General features: G+C 43.6%; 1 protein-coding gene and 1 long non-coding RNA gene across 3 annotated transcripts in view; one reads left to right on the top strand and one right to left on the bottom strand.

Annotated features, from left to right (window-relative positions):
- The window catches only part of LOC127672851 (NXPE family member 3-like), a 73,763-nt gene that overhangs the window by 12,888 nt on the left and 43,084 nt on the right, over positions 1-17,791 (bottom strand). The window contains exons 1-2 of one of the 2 annotated variants that reach the window (XM_052168245.1): positions 3,980-4,151; positions 653-1,395 (exon numbers count right to left, since the gene is read on the bottom strand). In XM_052168245.1, the coding sequence (XP_052024205.1) occupies positions 653-1,395; positions 3,980-4,099 (863 nt within the window). In that variant the 5' untranslated portion in view covers positions 4,100-4,151. Of the gene's footprint in view, positions 1-652; positions 1,396-3,979; positions 4,152-17,791 lie in introns of those variants that run through there. The other variant, XM_052168247.1, reaches the window with a different exon arrangement.
- Positions 9,801-17,791, top strand: part of LOC127672852 (uncharacterized) — a 61,414-nt gene continuing 53,423 nt past the window's right edge. Inside the window, exon 1 of the long non-coding RNA XR_007975032.1 lies at positions 9,801-9,875. This is a non-coding gene — a long non-coding RNA (uncharacterized LOC127672852). The remainder of the gene's footprint in view (positions 9,876-17,791) is intronic.

Raw genomic sequence — 17,791 nt, 5'->3', positions numbered from 1 at the left:
TCCCTCTGCTTTTTTGACACAGGGTTTCATTCTTGTGCTTCCTAAGATGAACTTGTATTCACTATGTGTGGTGGTTTGAGTATGCCTAGCAGAGGGAGTGGCAGATTTGAAGGTGTGGCCTTGTTGGGGTAGGTGTACTACTATGGGCTTATTCTAGATGCCTGGAAACTAGTCTACTCCTAGCCGTCTTCAGATGAAGATGTAGAATGCTTAGCTCTGCACCATGCCTACCTGGAGGCTGCTATGTTCCTGCCTTGATGACAATGGACTGAACCTCTACACATGTAAGCCAGCCCCAATTAGATGTTGTCCTTATGAGAGTTGCTTTGGTCATGGTGTATCTTCCCAGAAGTAGGATCCTAAGACACTATGCAACCAAGGAGACCCTTGACATCTTGGTTTTTTTGTTTGTTTGTTTTTGCCTCAAGAAATTCAAGTTCAGTCTGAGCTACAGGAATCTCTAGGTGATGATTATGATGATGAAGATGATGAAGATTATGACCAGCAAGCTCTTGCTGCCAAGCCCAACAGACTGAGTTTGATACCTGAGTCCCACATGGTGGAAGGAGAGAACTGACTTCCTCCAGTTGTCTTAAACCTCCACATGCCTATGGTTAAGACTGGGACTCATTCAAGATTCTGGATTTCTTACCTAGCCAGCAGGGCTTCATCATGTGACGTGGTCACCTTCAGATAACTTCCACTTGAGTGACCCACTAAAGAATTGCAAGGCAAAGTAGGGGGTTGAGCACAGAACCAGATCTCCCCAGAAACCACATCCTTGTACTGGCAGGTAGGACCTTTGGCTCCAGTTGACTGGGGGTCTACATTACAGACGACAGTCTCTTCAGAGCCATCTGTTCCTCGGAAATACCCCCTGAAATCAACAGTGGCTCGCTTTTCTCTCCAGACTCTTTGCAGGACCCCAACTGCCTCGCTGGAGTGGATCAGCCGCACTTGCACCCGGGCCCAGCCAGCCCAGAGCAGGGGGAAGGACAAGAGGTAAGTGCCATTCTCCAGATCCTTCACCTTCCCTGGGACTCCTGCTCTCAATTCTGGGCCCAGCAGTTGTGCCCGAAACAGATCTCCTCCATGAGCCTTGGGCCTACCCTGGTGATCCTTAGCCACCAGGACGGCCTCTAGGTTACTTCCCAGAATATAGTTGGCCTGGGCTGGACCCTTCAAGTGGTAGGTGGAGGTTTTGGGGCTGGTAGAGGCCAAAAAGTCATTCCTGTGTACTCCAGTTGGGGGCCAGTATAGAAGGTTGGTCAGGTTGGAGAGTTCTTGAGGGAGAGAGTCCCAGTTGATGGTCTCTGAGATACACTCAGAAGTAGGATAGGATCGTGGAAGCCACCGCATTATGGGCTCACTCCAAGGCATCATGAGGCAGAACAGCTGTGGGTAAAGAGAGGATTATGACAATGTGTTGTGTGTGTCCCATGTTCTTCCTCAAAGAAGGTGTTCCTATTTGGGGAGTAGCACCTAGGTGTCCTACCTGCCTTTGTCTTTCTGTCTGTCTATAATTGTGGGTCCGTGAAAAGCAGCCTGTTTTCTGGTTGAGATAGGTTTAAACCCCAGGGACCCAACAGGAGATTATTCCGCAAGGGATGGAAGGTCTAATTCTGGTAAAGTCTTCCACTGTAGGATCCACAATCACAAGGTTTTACATTTCCTTTGGTTGTCTTTTAAGCATAGACTTAAAAGTCTTTTTCATTGTTCTAAACCTATGTCTGCCCAGTCTTCTGGAGAGAGGGAAGACTCTTTCACAGTCTGTAGTCATACTGAAAATCAAGAGCAAGTAAGCTGTTGCCCTCCTGTTCCACAGAAGGCTTCTTCTCTCTTCCCTGAGCTCGCCTGAAAGAGTGTTTATGCTTTTAACAAAAATCCTGTTTTCCAAGCCTCTACTACGAAGCAAAGATGTGTGTCTACTCCTTTTATCTCCAAAGTGGATTTCAGTACAGTTTACAAACCATGGCAATGCTAACCTGTCTAAAATTAATCTCTTTTTGCAAACTCAAAATGATTCTTGTAAGCTTCTGAGAACCCACTTGGATCCATCTCATGGGTCAAATGGGCTCCACATCAGTACCCTGTCAATCAACAGCCCATTTCCCAACGACTGCCTACTCCAGAAGCTGGGACTCCTCCCTCATTATCTGATTTTGGGACTTCCCGCCCTGCAACTTCCAGGACCATGGGCCTAAAAGTTTCAAATGTATAGCTAAGAACAAATATTTCTCCCTAACATCCTTAACTTTATCTTCTTCAACATCCTTAACTTTATCTTCTTCGCCTAATATACACGTGTGTGTTCCAGTTTGCTCAAGATCGGCATCCGGGAAGGATCAAGAGCAGCTGCCCACAGGTGGTCCAGGCTAGCCCCACACACTGCATCCAGGAAGGAGCAAGAGTAGCTGCCCACAGGTGGTCCAGGCTAGCCCCACACACTGCTTAAACTGGGCCTGTACTTTCCTAGCCACAGAATTCTCCCAGCAGTGAAACCGCCAGCTCTCCCAGGATTTGGACAGTGTCCCAGTTTTCTTAGGGTCCCCCAAAATGATTTTGCTCCCCCCAAGTCAGCAGAAAATTGTCTAAAGAACATAACATACTCACCCCTGCTCCACAATTGCACCTTCTTAGTTTCTCATTTTTAATTAAACACAAGTGAGACATGTCGCCTTATGGGACATTCATTCTACAAGGCTCCTCCCAGGAACCTTGTGTCATTGGCTTATGTCATCAGCGGTTGCTGTTCCCTACAGGTGCACCAGGTGTGCGCTGTGTATGAAAGGACTGTCCCCTTGTCTCTCTCCTGCTTCCTGTCCTTCTGTGCTTCCTCTCCTCTCCACCCTCATTGCAGTCCCTAAGCACCTTGCAGAAAAATCCATCAGAGCAGTCGCTAGCCCATCTTTTCTGCCGCAGCCCATGTCTGCCTTAAGATCCCCACAGGAGCTGTCAAAATGGAGACAACAGGACTGCTCTTCAGCTGCAGCCATCACAGGAGTTCTCCACAGTGGCTCATCCTTTCCCATCTCAGCAGGAGCTGTCCTGCAGGAGCTCTCCACAGTGACAGTCCCTCCTTTCCACCCTCCTCAAGGAGCTGTATAGATATGGCCCCTTAGCCAAGGCCACCTGGGACTATGGGCCTGATACAGGGAAAGGGTGTGTGTGGGTGGGGTGGTTGGGGGGGAAGGCCACCAATCCCTGAGCAGGAAAACCCACCAATCCCTGAACATGAAAACACATAAATTTGGGCTGGGCGGTGGTGGTGGTGGTGGTGGTGGTGGTGGTGCACACCTGTAATCCCAGCACTTGGGAGGCAGAGGCAGGCAGATTTCTGAGTTCAAGGCTGGCCTGGTCTACAGAGTGAGTTCCAGGAACAAAACAAAACAAAACAAACAAACAAAAAAAAAAAACAAAAAACCCACAAATTCTTGAGCACCCCAAGATCAGAACTTGAAATCACTAAATCTCTTCATTCTGGAAATCTCTCTCATGAAAAGCTCCTCCCACTAAGAAATCCTGTGTGGATCCCACCTCAGAGCTGTGTGGGTCCTGAGCTCCTGAGTCTCAGGATACCTTTGCATTGGAATGCCTTCTCTACTCAGAGCCGTATGGTTCCCGGGCTGCTGAGTCCCAGGATACCCTTCCATCTGAGCAGAAACACTCACACTCATGCCTATTGTACTGTCTGTCTGTCTATCTGTCTGCCTGTCTACATGTCCACTTGTCTGCCTCTGCCCCTTCTCCAGGCCCTTACTCCTCTCCCTTCCCCCAATAAACCTCTTTTACACCGCATCAGTTGCCTGGTGTCATTCCTCAGGAGCACACCTTGGCGTGGGACCACTATGTACCCCACCTCCATGCTCCACTGTATTTTATAACTATGAGAGCTTCCCCCAGTCCACACTCCGAGATTGAAGAAGTTAACCAATCTACACACAGGGAGAAGCCAAGGAGAGGCAGGGAAAGTACTTACCAAAACCAGAAAGACCAACCCCACAGTCAGAATCTTGTAGTCTTTGAATTGCCCCATGAAAGTTTCCACACAGCCTAGATTCTTGGTGAATAATATGAATCCAAGTAGCTCATACAACATTAAAAATGTAACAAGCCCTCCCGTAATAAAAGAACTGATTTGATGTGGTAACTTCCCATTTCTGGAAACACTGTCACGTGACATATGTGCATATTGTCAAACAGGAATATGGTAATAGCTGTAGCCTTGTCCATTGGTGCAGAAGTCCAGTTGGCTCTATTACATAAGTGGTGAGGAGGCAGAGTTCAGGTTAGTAAAACAGGACCTTTATTCACAGTTCTATGTGGGATGATTCCGGGCCCCCAGGGACCCAGCGGGAATGTTTACTGGGAACCCAAAGTCCTTGAGCTCAAGCCACCCTGTGGCCCTTTCCTCTGCCAAGTGGATAGAGCACAGAAAGGCCTGACAGGAGCAATGCTGGAGTTCCAAGGAAGAGAGTCAGTGGGTAGGAGGTGTGGGGGTGGGGCGCGGGATGGAGTGTGGTGGGTGGAGGAGGGGCACCTCTACTGCTTGACCTTTGGATCTGCTGCCCCAGAGCTTAGTTATTGTTTGTCTCTTCGTTGTTTGTTTCCCCTCACAGATAGAATAACACACTACAAACTGATCAGTGGTCCCTTCAAGGGAAAAGCGTGAGCACACCCGACTTCTAGTACAGGAACAACTGCAAGTCAGATATAAAGTGCCTAAGCCCGTGCTGATTGCATTTCCTGAGCCTAGATCATTCTTTATACAGATATGTTCTCCTCTCCTGCTTGTCTGATCAATACTGTAACGAGTGCTTAACTTTCATTTTAGATAAACTAAAAGAGCAAAAGGTCCACATAGCTCCAGATGTCATTCAAAGCAATCCTATTACTCAACAACGAAATCCCGGTCATCCTTTCAGCCTCAACCTTCCCAACAGTGCACCTTCAGTGACTTACAAGTTTAGAGCCATGTCAATGGGGCTCTCCTTATCTGCCTAGAGCTACTGAGGATTTGATTCTACTCCTTAGAGGCCTTCTGGAGACTCTCAGATAAATTCCCAAGACAAAATAACACCTGCTGCAGAATAGGTTATGAGCTTCCTAAACGATGCTCCTGCTAGAGTGGTAGCTCGTGGAATCAATTCCTTCCTTCCTTATCAATTACCTATTCTTCTGCTTTTTAACCTACTGGAATTACAGACCAATAAGGTATAGAAATTTATATATACATATCATAATTCCCTGCAATGTCTTATAACTTCTTATTTTAAAAAAATTATACAAATAATAATGATGAGAGGTACAGGTGTTAAACAACATACTGATGAAGAGCCTGTAGACATAATTGTACATGTTGATTATTTGTTCCACATTGATGATAATTTGCACTTGCATTCGCAAGCTCCTCAAGATCTATAGATAATCATTATCCCAAAGATTCATTCCCTTTTAAGACTTTTTTTTATGATATGACATGGGTATTGCCTAAAATTACATCTAAATATCAAATACAGATTGTTTTATTATGGTTTTACAGATGGCTCTTCAAAAGCACAAGGAGCATATGTTTTATATACAAATCCCACATGCTTCACAAAAGAGATAGTTCTCACCCCAGGCCCTACAGCTTAAGAGTCTAAACTCAACACAATCCATCCGCTCTCATTAGGTGTCTCTCGGTCACTGGATATTTGAACTGACTCATGTAGGAACTGGCACATGAAGGATAGACATGAATGGAGAACAGAAACTGGCCAAACTTGAGAGAACAGGAACTTTGCAGAAGAACTGTGAATGCAGAGAGGGTAACAGAAGGTTACAAACTTTTGAAAGGAGGTCTTCTATGAGCATGGAGTCTAGTGAACAGAGGTTGGAAAAGACGGGACATGAGTAGCTAGAGAAAGAAAAGGAAGAGAGGCTCAGGGTACTCCCTCCTTCTGCTGAGTCTCCTTGCCTTGAAAAGAAAAGGTTAAAAAAATAATATTATTTATAGTTAAAAAAACTATAAATCCAATTGTATTGAAACATGACCTTGATTCTGGACTGCTGGCACCTCTGTCTCTAGAGAACACAAGTGGGAAGGGCATGCCTAGGAGGAAAGCCAGAAGCAGCCATTCTAGTTGTCACAGTGAGGTGTGTGTTACTGAGACTAAGAAGCTTTCGGTCTTAGTCGGGTTTTCTATTCCTGCACAAACATCATGACCAAGAAGCAAGTTGGGGAGGAAAGGGTTTATTCAGCTTATACCTTCCACATTGCTATTGATCACTAAAGGAAGTCAGGACTGGAACTCAAGCAAGTCAGGAAGCAGGAGCTGATGCAGAGGCCATGGAGGGATGTTCCTTACTGGCTTGCTTCCCCTGGCTTGTTCAGCTTGCTTTCTTATAGAACCCAAGAATACCAGCCCAGGGATGGCACCACCCACAAGGGGCCCTCCCCCCTTGATCGCTAATTGAGAAAATGCCCCACAGCTGGATCTCATGGAGGCACTTCCCCAACTGAAGCTCCTTTCTCTGTGATAACTCGAGCTTGTGTCAAGTTGACACACAGAACCAGGCAGCACACTTTCCCTGCTGGTGCCTTCTCAGATTATGTATGTGTCCATCCAAAGGTGTGCACACAGCATTAGCAAAATAAGGAACTGTGTCCTGTCCTTTACATCAAAAATGCAAACTTTCTCATTTCAGGACTTTGAGGCATGGAGGACCTGAACCACTCATGTTACTTTGAATTTATGACTACTGAAACTTCAGCTATTAAAAAGTGTCCTTTCATATTTATTTGTAAATAAATACTTGGTAAATATTCATACAAAGCAAATATTGAAAAATAAATATATGAACAATCTTAAAGAGGATAGATTTAAAGAGGGAATTAGGAGGACATTAGAATCTGAAAAGTTTTTTTATCCATAAAATATTTAATCTGTGGGCTAAGGAATGCAAACACAATTACATGTTTCTCAAATTCACTTGGAGACCAAAGGAGTTAAACCAAAAGTGCAAACAATAGAAGTTAAAATATTTTTGAGTTTTCTTTCTTCTTCTTATTTTTTCCTTTTTAATTAGATATATTCTTTATTTACATTTCAAATTTTGTCCCCTTCCTGGTTTCCCCCTCCCCCGAAAATCCCATAACCCATCTCCCCTTCCCCAATCAAAACCCACACCTATCACGCCCACCATCGCTGGCAAGGAGGATGCGACACCAGGGAGTTTCTTCCTTCTTATGGTTTATTTCAGGAACCTTGAATTAAGCTTATTTCTTCTTTTGGCGGCCCCCAACCTTCTCCCTGCCTGACCTTATATAGCCTAGTCAGCCCCGTCTGCCATAGAGAGATAACCAGCCATTTCCTCATAGGCGAACTAAGTGAATTCTTCATTAGCATGTAAGTGTGATAACGAATGCAGCACACTGCGCATGTACTAAAGTGATTTACTACCAGGGAGCTGCATCTGGCCAGCGCCATCTTGTAATGAGGATGAACAAAGGGTGGCTTACTACACACACACACACACCCCATACCCACCCCACACCCCCAGCCCCCCAATCCCCCAACCCCCCCCACCTACCTGCCCACCCCCCACCCCTGCTTCCCTGTCCTGGGCATCAAGTCTTTCCAGGACCAAGGGCCTCTCCTTTTTGTGTCTAACAAGACCATCCTCTGCTGCTGATGTGTCTGGAGCCATGGGTAATTCCATGTGTACTCTTTGGTTGATGTTTTTGTCCTTGGGAGCTCTGGGAGTACTGGGTGACTCATATTGTTGTTCCTCCTGTGGCGCTGCAAACCCCTTCAGCTCTTTGGATCCTTTCTCTAGCTCCTCCATTGGGGACCCTGTTCAATGGCTGTCTGAGAGTGTCGCCCTCTGTATTTCTCATGCCCTAGCAGAGTATCCCAGGTGACAGTTATATCCAGCTCTACTCAGCAAGCACCTGTGGGCATTAATAATAGTGTCTGGGTTTTGTAACTGTATATGGGATGGATCCCTGGGTGGGGCAGTCTCTGGATGGTCTTTCCCTCAGACTCTGCTCAACATTTTGTCTCTGTATCTCCTTCTGTGGGTATTTTGTTCCCCTTTCTACAAAGGACCCAAGTATCCATACTTTGTTCTTCCTCCTTCTTGGGCATCATTTGATATTTGAAATGTTTCTTGGGTATTCCAAGCTTCTGAGCTAATATCCACTTATCAGTGAGTGCATACCATGTGTATTCTTTTGTGATTGGGTTACCTCACTTATGATGATATTTTCCAGTTCTACCTATTTGCCTAAGAATTTCATGAATTAATTGTTTTTAATGGCTGAATAGTACTCCATTGTATATACCACATTTTCTGTATCCATTCCTCCATTGAGGGACATCTGGGTTCTTTCCAGCTTCTGGCTATTATAAATATGGCTGCTATGAACATAGTGGAGCATGTATCCTTATTACATGCTGGAGAATCCTCTGGGTATATGCCCAGGAGTGGTATAGTAGGGTCCTCTGGTAGTATTATGCCCAGATTTCTGAGGAACCGCCACACCGATTTCCAGAATGGTTGTACCAGCTTGCAATTCCACCAGCAGTAGAGTCACCTAACAGTATTTTGGTATAGCCTGAGAATTTACTACAACAGACTGCTTATAAGAAGTAGGGAAAACCAGAGACTCTTAGTAAGTCCTTCTTCTGTAGATAGCTTCTGCTGTGAGGCCAGACACATTTGTATTTCACTTACAGCACCATCTGTATATGTATAGTCACGCTTACATGGGAGCTCCATTGCTTTCTTTTTCTTTAAAGATTTATTTCTTATGTATACAGTGTTCTGACTGCATTTATGCCTGCATGTATGCCTGTGGGCCAGAAGAGGGCACCAGAACTCATTAGATATGGTTTTGAACCACCATGTGGTTGCTCTGGACCTCTGGAAGACTAAGCATCCAGTGCTCTTAACCTATGAACCATCTCTCCAGAGCCCCTCCACTGATTTCTCCTTCAGTATTTTCTGTGATTACTGGCCAGGTACTTCTGAGTATCCTGTTACCTGGAAGGAGAGTCTTCTTGAGCTCAAAATTCAAATTGCTGTGGATTTTAAAGATCCCAGATCTTACAGCATGAGGTTTAAATCATAACAGTTAGTGACCATTGTTAACTAAATGAACTTTGTTATTTTTCTAATTTTCTGCTTGCCCTTTGTCTGACAAATGATCTTCAAAAGCCCTTCACCCATTACCACTAAAACCTGATGAAGGCCCTGCTTACACTAACAAGAGCTTTAGAGGATTATACAGTTTATGCATATTAAATCATGTTACTAAAATCCATTGCTATACACAGGATCAAGCTACTTCGATTCAACACTTTGAAATACTTAATTGGCTAACTTTAAAAATAGTCAGGAAGAGTTAATGGATAACTTGGGGAGACATCAAAACTTGATGCATCAGGCAGAAACTTTGGAGAAACAATAAGCTTGTACTCCTCCCCCCAAATGATGTTTTTTTGGATTTATAGACTTGACTGCATCTCAATCCTCAACTTGTCAATGCAGAACAAAATGACTTGTGTTGTGGGTTATAAAAGGAATCCCTCTACCAGGAGACAGCATCATGTTATTGTGCCATGCTAAGGATGTATTTTATCTTTTAGGACAAATTTCCTGGATACAAGACGGTATACAAATATTTAGGCACATGGATGAGAAACAGTTTGGTTGGATTAATATAACACATCAATACAAATGCAATAATACAGATTTAAGCATCGTGAAGGGGTAGCTTCAGCTTTCTGTCATTGGCAGTTCTTTTTTTTTTTTTTTTTTTTTTTTTTGTGGCTACGCCCAGGCTCTCCATCCATCCATTCAACCTCAGATCCCTCAGGAGCACTCAGGTGGGACAGATGAAGAACAGAAATAATTCCACTTCATTTCGAACAATAAGCTTCCTTGGGTGGATGCTGTCTGGCACATCCAGGCTGGAGGTCATTTCCCACGCATCCACAAAGGCCACTTGGAGACCAACAAAGGTAGCACGGAGCAAGCGGTTCACCTGCAGTGTGAGTCAGTCACTGCCATACACAGATTTGTAGCCAGTATTGGCCAGTTTGATGATGACCAGAGTTCGGGGTTCCCAGTCCAGCAGGGCCTTCACAGCTGCCCGGATCCCTGCCAGTCTTCGGGCAAAGATGGAGGGAGGGAACGTGGTAAAGTGGGCTCCTATGCCCAGCACCACCACCGTGTAGGGTCCCCCAGCCAGGCCGTGTAGTTCTCTGGCCACAGAGTGCAGGGAGGCCACTTGGGGTGCGGAGAGCACGCAAGGGCCAGCTATGGGCCCTCCAGTGCAGCACTGTCCCCTGAGTTGTCTCCACAGCCATCAGGAAACCTACCTGATAAGTGACATGTAGATCTTCAGGGATGTTGGGAGGAGGAGAAAGAAGGTTTTAACTTAGGGAACCAAGCAAGATGGCTCAGGCAGGAAGGGCTCTTGCTGCCAGCACTCATAACTTGAATTTGATCCCCTGAAATCCATATGGTAGAAGGAGAGAATCAGCTCTTACACATGGTCCACTGATCTTCTCACACACTACAGTACATGACAGTGCACACACACACACACACACACACACACACACAAGCAAATAAATTTAATAAAAATTTAATAATCAGTTAACATAGAACTATGAAACATTCCCTTTAACAAACATGTTCATTTCTTTATTTTCTTGGCTTTTGACACAAGGTCTCACTATGTAGCCCTGGCTGACTTGAAACTCACTCTACAAACCAGGCTGTCTTCAGAGTGACCAGTTTGCGTGCCTGTTTCCCTATTGTTGGGATGAAAGCTGTATGTCCCTACACTGTCTTTCAAAACAATATGTTTTTGAGATAGGTTCTCATGTGGTAGCCCAGGCTGGCCTCACACTTTACGTATACCAAAGATTATCTAACGCTCCTGTCCTGTCTCTCTCTAAGTCCCTTTGCTGGAATTTCAGATATATACCAACCTGCCCAGTTTTCACTTTATTTTTTATTGGATATTTACTTTATTTACATTTCAGATGTTATCTTCTTTCCAGGTCCCCCCTTCAGAAACCCCCTATGCCTTCCCCCTCCCCTGCCTCTATGAGGGTGCTCCCCCACCCACCTACCAACACCTATCCTCCTGCCCTGGCATTCTCCTACACTGGGGCATTGAACACCCTAAGGCCCAAGGCCTCTCCTCCCACTGATGTCCAACAAGGCCATCCACTGCCTCATACACAGCCAGTGCCGTGGGTCCCTCCATGGGTTGGTAGTCTGTGGGTCCCTCTGTGGTTGGTAGTCCAGTCTCCCGGAGTTCTGGGGTGGTCTGGCCTATTAACACTGTTGCTGCCTCCTTGGGGCTGCAAACCCCCTCAGCTCCTTCAGATCCTTCTCCAACTCTTCCATCGGGGAATCCCACACTCAGTCCAATGGTTGGCTGAGAGCATCCACCTCTGTATTTGTCAGGCTCTGTCAGGGCCTCTCAGGAGACAGCTATATCATGCTTCCATCAGCAAGCACTTCCCAGCATCCACAATAGCATCTTGGTTTGGTGGCTGTTTATGGGATGGACCCCCAGGTGGGGCAGTCTCTGGGTTGCCTTTCCTTCAGTCTCTGCTCCACACTTTGTCTCCATATTTCCTCCTGTGAGTATTTTGTTCACCCTTCTAAGAAGCACAGAAGCATCCACACTTTGGTCTTCCTTTTTCTTAGGCTTCATATGCTCTGTGTGTTGAATACTGGGCATTCTGAAGTATTGGGCTAATATCCACTTATCAGTGAGTACATACAGTGTTTGTTCCTTTGTGACTGGGTTACCTCACTCAGTTTGATATTTTCAAGATCCATCCATTTGCCTGCAAATTTCATGAAACATTGTTTTTAATAACTGAGTAGATGCCATTGTGTAAAGGTACCACATTTTCTGTATCCATTCTTCTGTTGAAGGACATCTGGGTTGTTTCCAGGTTCTGGCTATTATAAATAAATAAGGCAGCTATGAACATATTGGAGCATGTATCCTTATTACATGTTGGAGCATCTTCTGGGTATATGCCCAGGAGTTGTATACCTGGGTCCGCAGGTAGTACTATATCCAATTTTCTGAAGAACCACCAGACTGATTTCCAGAGGGGTTGGAATAATATATTGGATATTAATGTATTGGTTATTAGCCCTCTGTCAGATGTATGGTAAGATCTTTTCCCAATCTGTTGGTTGCCATTTTATCTTATTGACAGTGTCCTTGACTTTAAAGAAGCTTTGCAATTTTTTGAGGTCCTATTTGTCAATTCTCTATGTTAGAGCATAAGCCATTGGGGTTCTGCTTGGGAACTTTTCCCCTGTGCCTATGTGTTTGAGGCTTTTCCCCATTTTTCCCTTCTATTCGATTCAGTGTATCTGGTTTTAGGTAGAGGTCCTTGATCCACTTGGACTTGATATTTGTACAGGAAGATAAGAATGGATCAATTTATAGTCCTTGCCAGAGCAATCAAACAACAAAAGGAGGTCAAAGGCATACAAATTGGAAAGGAAGGGGTCAAAATATCACTATTTGTAGATGATATAATTGTATACTTAAGCGACCCCAAAACTTCCACCAGAGAACTACTAAAGCTGATAAACAACTTCGCAATGCAGCTGGCTATACAATTAACTTAAACAAATCAGTAGCCTTCCTCTACTTAAAGGATAAACAAGCTGAGAAAGAAATTAGGGAAATGACACCCTTCACAATAGTCACAAATGATATTACATACTTTGGTGTGACTCTAACCAAGCAAGTGAAAGATCTGTATGAGAAGAACTTCAAGTCTCTGAAGAAAGAAATCAAAGATCTCAGAAGATGGAAAGATCTCCAATGCTCATGGATTGGCAGGACTAATATAGTAAAAATGGCAATCTTGCTGAAAGCAATCTACAGATTCAATGCAATCCCCATCAAAATTCCAAATCAGTTCTTCATAGAGCTAGAAAGAGCAATCTACAAATTCATCTGGAATAACAAAAAAACAAGTATAGCAAAAACTATTCTACACAACAAAAGATCTCCTGGAGGAATCACCATCCTTGACCTCAAGTTCTACTACAGAGCAATAGTAATAACAACTGTTTGGTATTGATATGGAGACAGGATAGGGAAATGGGAAGGGAGTGATTGGGGAACGGGGGGGGGGGGGACGAGGGGGGGGGAAGAGGGCTTATGGGACTTTTGGAGAGGGAGAATCCAGGAAAGGGGATATCACTTGAAATGTAAATAAAGGATATATCGAATAAAAAAATGGGTTATAGAGCTAAACAGGGAATTCTCAACTGAGGAAACTTGAATGGCTTTAAAACACCTAAAGAAATGTTCAGCATCCTTAGTTATCAGGAAAATTCAAATCAAAACAACCCTGAGATTCCACCTCACACCAGTCAGAATGGCTAAGATGAAAAACTCAGGGGACAGCAGATGCTGGACAGGATGTGGAGAAAGAGGAACATTTCTCCATTGCTAGTGGGATTGTAAACTGCTACAACCACTCTGGAAATCAGTTTGGCAGTTCCTCAGAAAATTAGACATAGTACTACCTGAGGACCCGGCTATACCACTCCTGGGCATATACCCAGAAGATGCTCCTACATGTAATAAGGACACATGCTCCATTATGTTCATAGAAGCCTTATTTATAATAGACAGGAGCTGGAAAAACTGAGATGTCCTTCAAGAGAGGAATTGATACAGAAATTGTGGTATATACACACACAACGGAGTACTATTCAGCTATTAAAAACAATGAATTCATGAAATTCTTAGGCAAATAGATGGAACTAGAAAGCATCATCCTGAGTGAGGTAACCCAATCCCAAAAGACCACACATGGTATGCACTCACTGATAAGTGGAAATTAGCCCAAAAGCTCAAAATAAACAAGTTAGAATTCACAGACCACAGGAAGCTCAAGAAGAAGGAAGACTGAAGTGTGGGTGCTTTGGTTCCTCTGAGAAAGGGAAGAAAATACTCACAGGAGCAATTATGGAGACAAAGTGTGGAGCAGAGACTGAAGGAAAGGCCACCCAGAGACTGCCCTACCTGGGGACTCATCCTATAAACAGTCACCAAACCCAACACTATCATGGATGAAAAGAAGTGCTTGCAGAAAGTAGCCTGTTATGGTTGTTTCTGGAGGGGCCCTGCCAGAGCCTTACACATACAGAGGCAGATGCTATCAGCTAATCATTGGACTGTGCATGGGATCCCCAATGGGGGAGTTGGAGAGCAGACTGTAGGAGCTGAAGGGGTTTGGAGCCCCATGTGAAGAACAACTATGTCAGCCACCCAGGCACCCCAGGTCTCCCAGGGACTAAACCATCAACCAAGAGATACACATGGTTCCAGCCAAAAGTATGGCAGAGGAATGCCTTGTCATGCCTTCATCAGTAGAGGAGAGGTCTTTGGTCCTGTGAGGCTCAATGGATGCCCCAGCATAAAGAAATCGAGGTGGGGGTGGGTGGGTGGGGGGGAGGTGGGAGTGGGTTGGATGGAGGGACATATACTTGGAGACGGGATGGGAGGAGGGATTGGGAGTTTTGGGGGAGTGGAGAAACTGGGGAAGGTTTTAGCATTTGAAATGTAAATGAAGATTATATTCAATAAAAAAAAATTTTTTTTAAAAAGAATGGATCAATTTGCATTCTTCTACATGATGACAGCCAACTAACCAGTACCATTTGTTGAAAATGTTGCCTTTTGGGCTGGAGAGATGATGGTTCAGTGGTTAAGAGCACTGGCACCTCTTCCAGAGGTCATGAGTTGAAATCCCAGCAACTAAATTATGGCTCACAACCATCTGTATTGAGATCTGATGCCTTCTTCTGGTGTGCTATGACAGCTACAGTGTACTTGTATATAAATAAATCTTTTAAAAAGAAAAAAAAGGAGAAAACAAAAAAATAAAATGCTAGCTTTTTTCCCACTGGTTGTTTGTACCTCCTTTGTAAAAGATCAAGTGACCATTGATAGGGTTCATTTCTGCGTCTTTCTCCTATTCCATTGATCTACCTGCCTGTCACTGTACCAGTGCCATGCAGTTTTTTATCACGATTGCTCTGTAGTTTAGGCTGAGGTCAGTTATTCCCACAGAAGTTCTTTTATTGTTGAGAATAGTTTTCACTATCCTGGGTTCTTGTTATTCCAAATGAATTTGAGAATTGCTCTTTCTAACTCTATAAAGAACTGAGTTGGGTGAGAATTCTTTGTTTAACTCTGTACCCCATTTTTAATAGGGTTGTTTGGTTTTCTGGAGTCTAACTTCTTGAGTTCTTTATATATATTGGATATTAGCCCTCTATCTGATGTAGGATTGGTGAAGATCTTTTCCCAATTTGTTGGTTGCCGATTTGTCCTTTTGATGGTGTCCTTTGCCTTACAGAAACTTTGTAATTTTATGAGGTCCCATTTGTCAATTCTTGATCTTAGAGCATATGCTATTGGTGTTCCGTTCAGAAACTTTCTCCCTGTACCGATGTCCTCAAGGGTCTTCCCCAGTTTCTTTTCTATTAACTTCAGAGTGTCTGGCTTTATGTGGAGGTCCTTGATCCATCTGGATTTGAGCTTAGTACAAGGAGAAAAGGATGGATCAATTTGCATTCTTCTGCATGCTGACCTCCAGTTGAACCAGCACCATTTGTTGAAAAGGCTATCTTTTTTCCATTGGATGTTTTCAGCCCCTTTGTCGAGGATCAAGTGGCCATAGGTGTGTGGGTTCATTTCTGGATCTTTGATCCTGTTCCATTGAGCTGCCTGCCTGTCACTGTACCAATACCATGCAGTTTTTAACACGATTGCTCTGTAGTATTGCTTGAGGTCAGAATTCTCACCTGAAGAACTTCAGATGGTGGAGAAACATCTTAAAAAATGCTCAACTTCATTAGTCATTAGGGAAATGCAAATCAAAACAACCCTGAGATTTCACCTTACACCAGTCAGAATGGCTAAGATTAAAAATTCAGGAGACAGCAGGTGTTGGCGAGGATGTGGAGAAAGAGGAACACTCCTCCACTGCTGGTGGGGTTGCAAATTGGTACAACCACTCTGGAAATCAGTCTGGTGGTTCCTCCGAAAACTGGGCACCTCACTTCCAGAAGATCCTGCTATACCACTCCTGGGCATATACCCAAAAGATTCCCCAGCATGTAATAAGGACACATGTTCTACTATGTTCATAACAGCCCTATTTATAATTGCCAGAAGTTGGAAAGAACCCAGGTATCCCTCAACAGAAGAGTGGATGCAAAAAATGTGGTATATATACACAATGGAGTACTATTCAGCCATTAGAAACAATGAATTCATGAAATTCTTAGGCAAATGGATGGAGCTGGAGAACATCATACTAAGTGAGGTAACCCAGACTCAAAAGATGAATCATGGTATGCACTCACTAATAAGTGGATATTAACCTAGAAAACTGGAATACTCAAAACATAATCCACACATCAAATGAGGTACAAGAAGAATGGAGGAGTGGCCCCTTGTTGTGGAAAGACTCAGTGAAGCAGTATAGAGCAAAATCAGAACAGGGAAGTGGGTGGGAAAACAGGGGGAGGGAAGGGGACTGATGGGACTTTCGGGAAGTGGAGGTCCAGAAAAGGGGAAATCATTTGAAATGTAAATAAATATACCAATAAATTTTAAAAAGTGTTTAAAAAAAAAGAACTGAGTTGGGATTTTGATGGGGACTGCATTGAATCTGTAGATTGCTTTTGGCAAGATGGTCAATTTTACTATATTAATCCTGCCAATCCATGATCAAGGGAGATCTTTACATCTTCTGAGGTCTTCGATTTCTTTCTTCAGAGACTTGAAGTCCTTTTCCTACAGATCTTTCACTTGTTTGGCTAGAGTCACACCAAGATATTTTATATTATTTGTGATTATTGTGAAGAGTGTTATTTCCCCAATTTTTTTCTCAGCCTGATTATCCTTTGAGTATAAGAAGGCTACTGATTTGTTTGAGTTAATTTTATATCCAGGCAGTTTGTTGAAGTTGTTTATCAGCTGGAGGAGTTATCTGGTGGAGTTTTTGGGGTCATTTAAGTATACTATCATATCATTTGCAAATAGTAATATTTTGATTTCTTCCTTTCAAATTTATATCCCGTTGACCTCCTTTTGTTGTCTAATTGCTCTAGATAGAACTTCAAGTACTATATTGAATTGATACAGAGAGAGGGCAGCCTTGGCTAGTTCCTGATTTGGTGGGATTGCTTCAAGTTTCTCTCCATTTAGTTTGATGTTGGCTACTGGTTTGCTGTATAATGCCTTTGCTATGTTTAGGTATGGGCCTTGAATTCCTGTTCTTTCCAAGACTTTTATCATGAAGTGATATTGAATTTTGTCAAGTGCTTTTTCAGCACATATGAAATAATCATGTGGGGTTTTTTTCTTTCAGTTTGTTTATGTAGTAGATTGCATTGATGGATTTCCTGTATATTGAACCATCCCTGAATCTCTGGGATGAAGCCTACTTGGTCACGGTGGATGATCATTTTGATGTGTTTTGGGATTCGGTTAACAAGAATTTTACTGAGTATTTTTGCATTGATATTCATAAGGGAAATTGGTCTAAAGTTCTCTTTCTTTGTTAGGTCTTTGTGAGGTTTTGGTATCAGCATAACTGTGGCTTCATAGAACGAATTGGGTAGTGTTCCTTCTGTTTCAGTTTTGTGGAATAGTTTGAAGAGTATTGGTATCAGGTCTTCTTTGAAGGTCTGATTGAATGCTGCACTAAACCCATGTGGT

This window comes from Apodemus sylvaticus, chromosome 22 (genome assembly GCF_947179515.1).
Source record: "Apodemus sylvaticus chromosome 22, mApoSyl1.1, whole genome shotgun sequence".
NCBI lineage: Eukaryota > Metazoa > Chordata > Mammalia > Rodentia > Muridae > Apodemus > Apodemus sylvaticus.
This window is presented reverse-complemented; position numbering and strand designations above follow the sequence as displayed.